The 14,078-nt window shown below is 43.3% G+C and overlaps 1 protein-coding gene across 1 annotated transcript in view; it reads right to left on the bottom strand.

Moving 5' to 3' along the window:
- Nucleotides 1-9,155, bottom strand: part of AMOT (angiomotin) — an 81,754-nt gene extending 72,599 nt beyond the window's left edge. The window contains exon 1 of the mRNA XM_082264276.1: nucleotides 8,295-9,155. Coding sequence (XP_082120402.1) covers nucleotides 8,295-9,127 — 833 coding nt within the window. The 5' untranslated portion in view covers nucleotides 9,128-9,155. The remainder of the gene's footprint in view (nucleotides 1-8,294) is intronic.
- Between the last annotated feature and the right edge of the window lie 4,923 nt (nucleotides 9,156-14,078).

Below are 14,078 nucleotides of genomic sequence, written 5' to 3'. Positions count from 1 at the left end.
AGAAAGAGGGGTTAAATGTGTCCCTAGGGGCGTGTTTCTTACTGTGATTGGATGTGGCTAGTGATGTTAACAGCAGAGATCTACAGTCCTACATAGCAGGACCGTATGATCTGTGCTGTTACACAGGGGAGAATGACAGGCGGCTGTGTTTACATTAGCCGCCTGCCTTTCTCCCGGTGTAACCGACGATCGTGAGTGGCCGGCGGACATTGGGTCTGCCGCTCACTCGCGCGCGGGGGGGGCAGTCGGCAAGTGGTTAAGGGTGCGCACACTTATGCAACCATATTTTAGTTTTTTTCATTTTTATTTTACTTCCCTCCACCTAAAAGATTTGTTTGTTGTTCAACTGAGTTGTACAGTTTATAGGTCACATTAAAAAGGTGGAAAAAGTTCTGAAATCATTTATCTTTGTCTCATTTTGCATCACAGAAACCTGACATAAAAAAAAAAAAAAAAATGGGTGTACTGTATAGAGTTTTTATATTCACTGTATAAACCTGTAATAAATATTTGTTTAGAGCGCTGCCATTTTAAATTCTCCTTATTCTGGCTGTATTGATTACCTACTGTATTTTGTAAAATCCTTATGTTGGATACAATATGTGCAGATAAGAGCATTATGGTCAGGGGATTGGATGTGGCATAAAAGGTCCTCAATTAAAACCATTCTGAATGTAATCTTAGAATTATCTGTAACCAGAGAAGTTATCTCACACAAATGTTTAGTTTAATGCATTAATGAGATCATAAAAGACAACCTCAGCGCAATTAATAGCAGCATTCAATATTTGGTCATTTACACTATATGATCTAATAAAACAGGAAAAACAAAATTCAGTTCAGGTACGGAAAAACTGAGAAAATATAGAATGCTCGTATCTGTATCGGGAAATACTGGACTGTGCATAGGGAGATTCACTGCTATGCATTGCAAACAATCCACAAAATGGAGTAAAACGTAGTGTACAAAGTCCCCATATCCCATCATTAGTGACTAGAAGTATTCTTGCACAAAAAATAAATAAATAAAATACAATACAGGTTCCTACGAAGCACAAAATAAAAAAATAAAATAAAAAAGGACACACGCTACTAAAAGGACACATTTGTCTATTAAATACTGCAAAAGTTTGCTGAACTCCTAGGGTCATTCAATAAAAAAAAAAAAAAAACATAACTCGTCAGGCAATTAGCACAGTACAAAGAGCCATGCTGCACAATGACACCAAACATCCAACTAGAAATCCACTTCTTTACCCAGACTATGGATTTCTGGTTGGCTTCCATGGTAACTGCATACACTTGCCCTGTGTTCTGACTAAAAGGAATCTATCTCCCGCCCTTCGCCATAGAGTCACAGATTTAAACAGATGGCGCCAAACCTGCCAACGTATCACTGCTGAATGCGAACAATGGCAACGAAAAGTAAAAGCCAATTCTGCACGAATGCACTGATCTCCCTCCACGTGTGACGATGGTTATGAAGGCTCCAAACATTCCACAACAGATTCTGAAACCAGCAAGAGACTGAAAAGTACGTACATCTTAGGTCACAACATAGTACAGAATACTCCATTACAAGCTCACAGTAATCAGTGTTTTGGGGGATCCCAGTAAAGTCCACGAGGAAGCATACCAGCGGATCTAATGGGGAAACCCAGATTATCTCACACCAGTACTCTGATGTAAAAACACACATTTTTAAAGCTTCATTGACAAAAAAAAAACAACTCATATACAATGTACAGGTCTCAGCGTGAAGTCTAAATTCAATGCAGTGTTAATTTTGTCGACTAAAACGTTTTCGTCGACTAAATTAACACAGTTTTAGTCGACTAAAACTATTCTGATCACTAAAATACGACTAAGACTAAAATACGACTAAAACTAAAATGGCATTTTAGTCAAAAGACTAACTAAAACTAAATCGAAATTTGCTGCCAAAATTAACACTGGTGCATGCCCAAAGCTTAATACCATAAATAATAACATATTAGATTTTTCACTCCAGGACCAGCAGTAGTATAGAATGAGTTTGGAAATTGTAGAGAAATGCTTAAATAATGCATTACAAATTACAATTGAACTATACCCATTCGATTATAGATGACTAAAATGTAGGACGTTTTAGTCGACTAAAATGTAGGACGTTTTAGTCAACTAATTATGACTAAAACTAAAACACTTGCAGAAGACTAAAATGGGACTAAAACTAAAATGCCATTTTAGTCCTAAGACTAAGACTAAAACTAAATTGAAATTTGCTGCCAAAATTAACACTGATTCAATGCCTACCATAGACACAATCTTTGCAACCTTTATATATTTTCCCCATGGTTCTCCTCTAGATGTTTCAGTTTCCACAACAATGTACTGATCTTTCAAATAGTCTAAACCAGGGGTCTCCACCCTACACCAACTCTGGGAAGCCTGACATAAGGAAGGGTGGCTGACGGAGACCGCAGCGTAATGGAGGGGGATCCACCCTGGAGTGGACCTGGATATAAGGGAGGGGATCCTGACGGGGACCATGATATGATCTAAGTGAGGGGACCCTCAAATGTCACTTGACTTATTTAAAGGGGCTCTGATAGGAATTCAAGTTGATTTGGAATTTGTTTGCTGAAATAATTTCTGTTTTGAATAATGTCATGCTGATTACAAAAACTCCAAGTAAAAAAACAACATTCATTTAAATTTGTATCGCTCATTAATAAAACTGATTTTTGGCACCTAAAATTATACGATGTGCTAAAAAGTACTACTAATAATTTAGTACATGGTTAGACAAACCCCAGGCGCCAGGTCGCATTGACGACTAGAATTAGCGGCCTGGCACCTGGGTTACACTGTGGCCGGGTTCTGTCGCCAGATATCCCAAGTCTCCTGCGAGGTGTGGGAGTCTCCTGCATGTGAGCTGCGGCTCCCCAACACCCGCAAGTGCCGCACTCGCATGCAGGAGACTCCCGCACCTCGCAGGAGACTTGGGATATCTGGCGTCAGAAAGGTGTCTGTCAGCTATTAGAACGGAGCGGATGCTTCCCGTATAGTTTTGGCTCCATCCTGTCACAGGCGGAGTGATATCAAATGCACTCAGCATGTGAGAAGACGGATAAAGGAAGCATAAGCTCTGCATGCTTCCTCCAGCGCCGCTCCTCACACTCTGTCAGCATTTCCCGCCAGCAGTACCCGCACATGTGCTAGGGGTGCAACTAGCCCCTAGCACATAATTGTAAATATCCCAGCATGTGCAGGGTTTCTGACTCCTACCACCATGACCAATTCAAATCACTGAAGTGGTCATGGTGGTTGGTGTGTTCCTTTAATATCTCCCAGAAAGTACACATGGGTCACATGCCAGGCAACATCAACCAGTTCATTAAAAAAACTGGCCACCATTGGGCCCATGTGTATGGCAGCTGGTCAGACAGAAGCCGGCCATTCGGCATGCGCAAAAACAAAACTGGCTCCTAGATTTCAAGCAAATTTGTCAAGCCCTGCTTTAGTACTAAAAAGTTTGTAGACCCCTGGTCTAAACCCTAGATTATCCTATGGTGTATGTGCAATGCTTGTACATAAAGTATGTTAAAGTGTTATTAAACCCTGGACCCTGCATTCACTATATCTGGTCTCCAGTGGTGGGATTCAAAAATTTTAGTAACCAGTTCCGACTTTACCAGCAGAAGGACCAGCGTGCCCCCTTTCAATGCAGAGAGACCAGCGTGCCCCCTTTCAATGCAGAGAGACCAGCGCTGTGTGCCCCCCTTTCAATGCACAGTGACCAGAGCAGCATGCCCCCCTTTCAATGCAGAGAGACCAGCGCTGTGTGCCCCCCTTTCAATGCACAGTGACCAGAGCAGCATGCCCCCCTTTCAATGCAGAGAGACCAGCGTGAAAGGGGGTTTCAATGCACAGTGACCACAGCATTGCCCCCAATCATTGCAGAGTGCCACAGTATTGCCCGCAATCATTGCAGAGTGCCCACAGTATCGCCCGCAATCATTGCAGAGTGCCCACAGCATTGCAGAGTGCCCACAGCATTGCCCCCAATCACTGCAGAGTGCCCACAGCATTGCCCCCAATCATTGCAGAGTGCCCACAGCATTGCCCTCAACCATTGCAGAGTGCCACAGTATTGCCCACAATCATTGCAGAGTGCCCACAGCATTGCCCCCAACCATTGCAGAGTGCCCACAGCATTGCCCCCAATGATCATTGCAGAGTGCCCACAGCATTGCCCCCAATGATAATTGCAGAGTGCCCACAGCATTGCCCCCAACCATTGCAGAGCGCCACAGCATTGCCCCCAATGATCATGCAGAGTGCCCACAGCATTGCCCGCAATCATTGCAGAGTGCCAGCGTTCCCCCCGCGAGACCCCTTTACTTACCTCAAGGACGATCATCACAGCAGCTTCTGTTCAGTCGCTGGCTCCCCGCGTCTCCTCAGTCCTCCCGCCTCCTCGGCCGAATGGCACGGCACCTTTTCGGCCAATCAGGAAGCAGGAGAACCCGCTCCCTGATTGGCCAGGAGGAGGATCCATGTGACAATAGCGAATTTTCATTCAATATTGTCACAGAATGGGTGGGCTCGGCCTCGGGGCGCACTGCTCTGCTGCTCCCTGGCCGCCAGCTTAGAGGGATTCAGCCGGTTCTGCGAACTTGCAGAAAGTTTGCAACCGGTTCCATAGAACCGGTGCGAACCGGCTGAATCCCACCACTGCTGGTCTCCCAATGTATACAGAACATGGACATGCAATTATTTTAGTAAATATAAACTGCTAAATACTCTCTCATCAACAGTATTTCGATCAGTGTCTGGTTAAAGCTTGTAGAAGGAGTTTTCATTGTCTTCCGACTGTCCAATGAGGCTGCATGACCCCTGAACCTCTCTCTGGACAGTGCTGATTGGCCTTGTGCTGATCACAGGCACCCTCCCAAGGGAAAAAAAAAAAACCTTTCTAGCAATACACACCAAACAGGGCATGTGCAGAATGACTCCAAAGGCTCTGTTCTATCGGGAGATAGATTGGGGACAATGGAAGAGGAGGAAGATCAGGGAAGACAGGATCAAACAGCATTTTTACACAATGCACAGGATTAACCCCTTAGGTTCTACAGTAAGTAGAGGCAGCATGCTTTTTGCATATACAGACTTTACTGTTGTGGGTTTATTAACCCTTCAAAAGGTGATCTCCTGTAAGTATATATAGATTGGGATTAGGTCTACCAAAAAAACAAAAAAAACAACCCTGTATAATGCTGTTGCATCTATAAAGCACCATTTAAATTAATAAGTGTGGCTACTTGTAATGGCCATCTCAGGTCTCAAGCAGTGAATTTACAAAAGGGAACCTAATGGGCAGCCTTTGCATTCTGCTGCACTGTACGTACAGAGCTTGTGATCAGGAAATATTCCCTTTTATTGTTCCTGAACAGAAATGAAGCCAAGGAAAAAATTCCCATCATACAGTTGCTAAGTGCCACCTATTCAACATTAGAAACCATTTCAGACTAAAGAAAATGACTGCAGCACTATACAATGGGAAAGGCTGAAAGGATGAGATATAGACTAGTAGTATACAGCGTTCTGTCATCAAACCCCAGACAGACAGACAGACAGACAGACACTCTCTCCTCTTCAGGATTTATGATCACACACTAAATATTTAAAAGGTGTCTCATAAGATCTTCTCCTGGCTGCTTTGTGGTGTAAACATTCTACTCCTCAAAACCTGTCAAGTGCCTTCACATCATAAACTGTGTCAGCCCAAGAAAAATATTTCCTTCATTGTTGAAGACAAACCCCATCATAACAGGAGCCTCATCCGTCCGGTTAGCAAGACTTCCCACACGTTATAAACAGCAATTATCACCATGGTGGAGTAGAGTCTACACTGCCCTCCCAGGAATGACAAGCATCTTTTACCGACAGGTGAATAACACCTTTTACCAACAGGTGAATAAGCAAACCAGGGACTTTTCGACATGAATTCCCCGAAGATCAAATAAATAATAATCTGTAGTAATATTTACACTGAACACTGATGCATACAAGCAGGAAAGTACAATGAACTTCTAAAAGAGAACAGGCTCACTCATTTCAATTAAAAGGAACATAAAGTAATTAAGGATAAGGGCCTGGTCACACCAGGACGCGGTTCATGCGCATTTCCCGCACTACGTTCAAAACACACTACACTTGCAATCTGCAGCAGATGCCAATGCAATGTTAACGACACCCCAAAGGCAGTTCGCAAATGCAGTGCGTTTACCTGCACTGGATTACATGGTACAGATGTGCTATGCGATCCGGTTGCAGTGCGGTTTTAAATAGTGCATACGGTGTGGTGCAGTGGGATTTCAGCCTATTCATTTAAATGGATGAAAATGCACTGTTCCCACATGACAGAAACCCATCCCTGTGCGCTTCCAGGTGTGAACCGGCCCACCAATATATATAGAAACCAAATCACCACCAGCCTCCTGACTATACTAGACCAACAGGCCAAGAAGTACTTTCCACATCAAACACTCTGGGATTGATTTACTAAAACTGGAGAATGCATGGTAGCCAGTCAGCTTTTAACTTTAGCTTGTTCAATTAAGCTTTGACAATAAGGTTACGTTCACATGTAGGCGTTTTGGGGGCGTTTTTTTGCTCTAGGATCAGCTCTCCAAACGCCCAACAAGACAAATCCTATTCATTTCAATGGCCCCTGTTCACATCTGAGCGTTTTGACACTGTGAGCAAAACGCCCAACGCTCAAAAAAGTACATGAGCTTCTTTTTGGGCAGATTACAGGCGGTTTCCATTGGTCTCTAGTCAATCTAAAAACGCCTGTAAAAACGCCCATAAAAACGCCTGTAATAGCAACGCCAAGATGTGAACAGAGCCTAAAATATGGAAGCCGATTGGTTTCCATGCACAGCTGCACCAGATTTTGCACTCTTCAGTTTTAGTAAATCAACCCCTGTCTGTTGAGGGACTAACCTCTACAAGCTGAGAATAAAAGAGGCAGTCCAAGGGCAGAAGACAAGTAACAAGTATAGCCTGTGATCTCCCTACTGCTGATCTTTACCCATTGCTGATTAACCATGCCCTGTTGGGCACAGTTTCTCTATGTGGAGGTGGCCATCTTAGTAGAGGCAGGGCTTTGCCTTCTCAATTCAGAACCACTAGCAAGAACAGCGAGCAGCACAGTAGTGACTGAACCGAATCTCCCTCCAGATCGCCAGACACAACTCGTCAAGGGCAGTAGTGCCTTAGATCATATCTGCAAATATACAGCTCTGAGGCTGTGGGCACAGGAGGGCCTAGGTACCCTCACATAACAAAAGTACACTGCTAATTTTGGAGGAGGAATTCTAGACCAAAAAGATTGATCAAGGTACTGCTTGGTTACAATTAAAGCAGTATTAAACCCAAAACTGTATATATTGCAGCTTACCAAACCGTAAATGCAGTGGCTGAATTTTTTTTTTTGCCTTTTTCTTCCCCCCTTGGTGATCTGGTAAGTAACACACCTCCTGTAGTAGAGAGCCCCCCACTCTGGATAAGGGAGAACAGGGGACAAAGCAAACAGCAGCTTTGTCAGTTGGGGGTAGTTAAAAGGTACTAGCAAATTTAGATACACTAACAAATTGAGGCCAAACTCCAGCTAACACTTACACAACAGTTACAGCAAACAGTTTTATTTCCTTTTAGGATAAAAGCTGACCATTGTAAGTACCAATCAGTGGCAAATTGTCTAATCCATGTAAACTGATACATCTGGAAGAGAGCTTGGCCTTTTGAAAAACAGACTCACTAGCTGGATCACCAGGTGAAAATAAAGGGCCTAAAAAAGGAAAATAAAAAACGAATGCAGCCATCACATCTAAGTGTTGGTACGCTGCAATATAATAAATGTTTTATTTTGAGTTTAATACCGCTTTAATATTTCTAAATAGTAAATCACTTCCCTTTTTAAGTTTATTTCCATTTTAAAGTATACTCCTTTCTGGCGTACCACACAGACACTGCTACCAGTATCTAGAAATATAAAGGGGAGCGTAAAGCCGTTTCAAAAACATAAACTAGAGTATTATATTTGTGGGCATGCTTATGGGCCCTGACATTAATTTATGGGTCAGTTCAGACTAGTAACCTAAGAGGCCAGGCCTTTCTATGCTCAATCATGTCCTGAGTTCAGAGGGCAAAGCCTGGGAGAATTGTAGGAATACATAAAATGGAACAGTAGTTACATAGTTTTGTTCACCTTTTTTTTATTACTTTACAATTAAATTGCTTACCTGGAAGAGCCATACTCTGGAGGGGGCTGGTAACGAACCATTGGTCCATCTGAGCGGTTTTGTGGATTGGCTCTGGGGTCCCCACAATGGAAACCCATTTCCTTGGCTTTCCCATGTGAAGGGAGCGTGGAAATGTTTTTGAATGGGTAGTCCGGTGGAGGACCCCTATGCTCAATCACCTTTTGCCCCCCGTTTTGGGAAGAGTTTTTGTACAGTTCATTGGACCCAGAATTTTTGTAGAAGTCCCCTGGTTGCGGGGAAAGAGGGGCACTGGTAACAGGAGCATGGGCCTTCACTCCACTTGTAGCCAGTGACAGCTGCATAAGTCTCTCACTCAGAGACCGTACATGGCCCTGCTTTAAGTCCTTTAGACCATCGTCTTGGTGAACTTTTCCTGTGTTAACCCTCTGAACAGTAGGACGACCCTCAGTCCTCATTTTCTGATTGGTCACCCCAGTTACATAGAAAGCTGCTCCGACACTAGCATGAGGTTGTCCTCGAAAATATTGACTCTGAACTTTGGCCTCCTCATAAGTAGGGAGGTCTTCACTGTTCTGAGCTCTTAGTGGTAGCTGCTTCTCCATCATATTCTCCACCTGGATCTCCTGCCCTTGTGGCTCCTGTCGGGCAGCATGTGGAATTAACTGGGAGTCCTGAGAAGACAGTCCTTCGTTCTGAGGTACTTGTCCACCAGTGTAGGGAGGAACGTTCCCTGTGGCTTGTTGATGCAATGCCAGCAGGTTACGGTTGTCATTAGGATTCCCGTAACGTAGCTGCTCTTGCAGCAGTCTCTGCAACACTGTGGTGGCTGCTTGCTCTTCTGAAGTCCTCATCTCCAAAGTCGGCACCTTAAATTATGGATCCAAAACGACCTAAATAACCAAAAAAAAAAAAAATCACAGCATTGTATTTTTGCTACTTTTTTTTTTTTCTTGCAAATTATATTTATGCAAATTTATGAAACCTTGAGCATCTCTTATAGTACACACACTACAATTGGATTGTGCCGCCTCCCTTTAATCATGGCTTCTTTTCTCAGAAAATAGGTATAGGAACTCAAGCACGATCCCCTGCCCCCCCCCCCCCCCACTCCACACATACACACGCCTGGAATGCATTACACACAAGAGTGCAGAGTTCCGGGGTGCCCTGCACACGGAGTGCAGAGTTCCGGGGTGCCCTGCACACGGAGTGCAGAGTTCCGGGGTGCCCCGCACACCTTCAGCCTTTTTCCACAGCTGCCTACTTCTGCATTCCCCATCCACATCTTACTTCCCCTCTCTTCAGGTCTGACCTCTGCACGTGCAACCACCCCTTCATTGCCCCCCATCCCTCCCCCTCTTTAAAAGCTTCATCATTTTCCACATCTTACTTTTTTTGCTGTATTAAGCTGAAGCACCTAGTCGGCACTAGTTCCCCCCTGTACACTGGTAGGTGGCTTTGCCTCTCTTTCACTTGCAGGGAGTTCATCCAACAGGGGTGTTGGCATTCTACCCTGGGCTCCTGCATCTCCCTTGTCCCCATCCTGAACTCAGTGGAAGCCACTCAGGAGATCAGACCTGTGGGAGCTGTTGGGAAACAAGCCATCACTTGTAAATACTGTACAGGAGATGGACTTCTGTGTTTACAAGTGATACTGGTGAGGATGGAGAAGAGCACCTGAGCCAGAGGTAGTAAAACGGAGTTCCAGCTGCACAAAAAAAAAAAAAAAAAAAAAAAAAGCCCTGCCCTTTATATTTTAAAGCACTGCACAATCTGACACAATAAAAATTCTGAATATCAAAAACAACAACAGATATGAACAAGGTGATTTTACCTATTCAGCCCATCAATGTTGTGAAGCGTTTCTGTTCATCAGGGTACTGGTGGCAGAACATGGGAAACTTCTCAGGCTGCGAAAATACATACACAAAGAAAATCACTAATTAAATTGTGCAAAAGGAGTAGCACAGAGATTATCCCTGACAAATATATTTTCATATTTTTTTTTTTTTAAATATAAGACTAAAACTGGCCATCCATGCATCGAATTTGGCCAGTTCAGCAGGAACTGGCAAAACTTTGATCCATGAATGGCCATTCCTGTTAATGAGAAGACGATCTATCGATCCACTTCTCATGGAGTGCTGGAAAATAGCGCTGGTCTGTGTATTGATAGTGGGGAAGCAGGGGAATCTCCCTGCTGTCAAAATACAATAACACAGTAGAGATGATTCCCCATCCACACTGAATGTGTTAATGGGGGAAATCGGTTCAGTTTTTTTTTGTTCAGTCGGCTGTTCCTGACAATGCCTTCACCTTGCTTGCTCCCAAGAAGTCCGGCACTGCCTTTACATTAGTTATCACACGGTGTCTGCATTCACTGCACCGAAATGCTACAGGTTGTATAAATTCTAGGGCCTTTACACATCTTACATCTTGAGCTGGTTATACACCATACAATCATATTGTAAAATCTTCTTTTAGATTTACAAAACCTATGTAATAGGAGTAAAAAAAAAAAAAAGGCCTCATTCACACTTGCAAATGGGACAGTTCGCTAATACATGTTAGAAACGCGGCAGGGCTTCCCAGCAATTAGATATGGGTGGCAGTCCTATTGAAAGCAATGGGAGGCTGACCGATCCTGCAGCTAAATCGCAGCCATTTGGGTGTAATCGCTCATGAAGCAATTACATGTGATCAGCCACAGCTAGCTGCAGGAGCATTCAGCCTCCCATCCCATTCAATGGGGTTGCCGCTTGTAGCCTGGAACCCCTGCTGGATCTCCTGCTTGTTATCACATGGTTTGCATTCAGGGCCAATCATTCGTAGGCAATTGCTCCATGAGAGGGGGAGGAAGGTGGAAAAAGTAGACATCAGCTCTAGGACAAAAAATATCAAGGTCTTTGTCTGCTTGACCTGTATCTTACAGACGGCCCCCAGCTACAGATTTCCGACGGGCCCCCTAAAGACACGACTGTCACCAAATGCCTGAAAAAAGCTAAAATTTAATCTCATTGGTACTTTTATGCCTATATGTATCATGAATATTATTTATGTATTCTGTCTGTAATTAAGTACTTTTCACCACTCGCTTTATAATTTTATATATTATATACACACACACTTTTTCTTGCACATGGAAAACAACCTCTCTCTCTATGCAAGATTAATTTTACAGGGTGGACCATAAAATGCACCAATTAACACCCAGTCCACATTCTTTGTCGGTTACATCAGGACTGTGAGGAAGTGACACTTAAATGAGATACAATATGTAATGCAGAGCATGTAACAGGTAAAATGATCTATTTCAAAAATTTGGATGAGTAACAAAATGGTGTAATTTACCCTTTTAAACTATATTCATACTAGAACTATTTCAAGCAGTCATATATATGTAGATATACAATCCAGATTTTTTGACGTGTATATAAAAATCATTGAATGCATTTTTACATACATTTGGCATAAGTACCTGAATAGGTCTATAGATCAGCCTTCTTTAACCTGCTACACAGAAGCACTCTGCATGGAGTAAGAGGGTCAGGCTGCCGCTGCTTAATTGTCCAATCAGCAAGCTGGGAGGGGGGGGGGGGTAGGGTGAGGGGATGGGATTGGGGAATATGTTCTTGACTAATGCAGCACCAGAGGTCGAGGACCTGGTTGTCTTGTTTGACAGGAGTCATCTATTCCACTCTACTGGCCGCAAAAAATAAAGCCTTTGCCAAAAAAAAAAACATGACCCATATATTGAGTAATTAGCTGCTTACCCGGAGCTTTGCTTTAATAAAGTGGTGCCATAAAATAAAAAATCTCACAAATAATTCATAGTAGAAATCAGCTCTATAGAACATACTTCTGGGGATCACAGGAGTGCCGTTCATTCTGCACACCTGTGACCCATTTTCAGCAGGCAGCGGGTCGCTGAGCCACTCAGAGCTGGAGCCAGCTGCTCCTGTCCCCTCCAAAGCCTAGAGCAGAGCAAAGAGCTGTAAGAAACAAGTGATCGGTGGGGTTTGATCGCTCAGTTCTCAGTGTTCGAGCCAGTGGGTGACAGCTAGGCAAGTATGATTCTACAAAAAAAAAAAAAAAACAACCATACACACACACACACAAATAATATTCACCCTTTGGGTTATCTATGCACATTGAGATTTTAAAGGAGAAGTTCACTAAAAAAATATATTTATATGTTATTCTGAAGAAACAGCTGGTTATTTTTCTATGTTCTCATGCTGAGTGAAGGTGTATGGGAGGGACTTTAAAATGATCAATCAGCTGCCCCATTTAGAGCTGGAATTAGGAAAAGGTCAGGGTCTGCATCCCTTTAAATGTGACTTCCCCTTTGGTTAGCTACAAGTTTTTTTTTTTTTTTTTTAACCACTTAAGCCCAGCCCTATTTCGGACACTTTTTGTTCACACGTTAAAACCAGTATTTATATTATATATATTATATATATATATTATATTATATTATTTTAGCAAAGACTCTGGAGAATAAAATGTCGGTCATTGCAATAATTTTTGTCACGCGGTATTTGCGCAGCGGTCTTTAAAGCGCCATTTTTTTGGAAAAATTTTTGAAAAATCACATTTCACTGCATTTAAAAAATACTAAACAGTAAAGTTAGCCCATTTTTTTTGTATATTGTGAAAGAACATGTCACGCCGAGTAAATAGATACCCAACATGTTACGGTTTAAAATTGCGCCCCCCCGTGGGATGGCGACAAACTACGGTCAATAGAGATCTCAATCTGCGACGCTTTAAATTTATTTAACGGTTACCAGTTTAGAGTTAGAGTGTAGCTCTTTTTTTAAAATTATTGCTTACGCTCTGGCGATCGCGGCAATACCTCACATGTGTGGTTTGAACAGCGATTTCATTTGCGGCTCGACTTGCGTATACGTTTTTTTTTGTTGCGCGAGCTAACGGTGACAGCTAAATTTTATTTATTTTTTTTCCCATTTATTTTATTTTTTTAATTTTATTACAGTTTTAAAAAAAAAAAAAAAAAAATCTGATCCCTTTTATTGCTGTCACAAGCAATGTAAACATCCCTTGTGACAGCAATATGTGTGACAGGTAGACTTTATGGAGGGATTGAGGGTTTAAAAGACCCTAGACCCCTCCACTACACTTCCCTGTATGCAAAAACGCCAAAAACGGCGTTTTTGCATACAGCCGATTTTCAAATTTGCCGCCTTTTGCAGCACAGTAACCCGGAAGTGACGTCATGGACGCCGCCTCCGGGTTACGTCAACGGAGACCCAATCGATGCCGTTTCCGGCATTCATCGGGACTCCATCCAGCCGCCGGACGCACCAGCTGTGGGACGGGAGCCCCGAGCAAAGCCACGGAAAGCAGCGGGAGGGGGGGGGGGGGGGGAACGTCCCCTTCCGCCCCCCCGGGTACCGATCGAGCGGCTCCCGAGCCGCATCGGTCGGTACCAACGGAAAGCCAACCGTCGGCTTCAAACCACGGTACCGGGATGGTGTCTCTAGCTAGAGGCATCATCCCGGTACACTACCGCAAAGTTTACCGGCGTATACCTACGTTAGTATGCGGTAAGTGGTTAAAAAACAAAACCACAGAGCTGCCGATTAAAAATAAAGGTAATGTAGCAATAGGCTATATTTTTATTTGCCATTTTTAATCCACAAAAGTACAGTTACCCTTTAAGTCATAGGGCAACTAATGGCTCGTTTCCACTGAGCTTTCTGGTACGGTTCGGTTCGGTATGCTATTTATGCCGTTTCCATTATGAATGGTACCCTAATTCCGAACCGTACCATACCA

The sequence above is a fragment of the Pelophylax lessonae genome (genome assembly GCF_965119305.1).
Source record: "Pelophylax lessonae genome assembly, chromosome: 7".
Taxonomy (NCBI): domain Eukaryota; kingdom Metazoa; phylum Chordata; class Amphibia; order Anura; family Ranidae; genus Pelophylax; species Pelophylax lessonae.
This window is presented reverse-complemented; position numbering and strand designations above follow the sequence as displayed.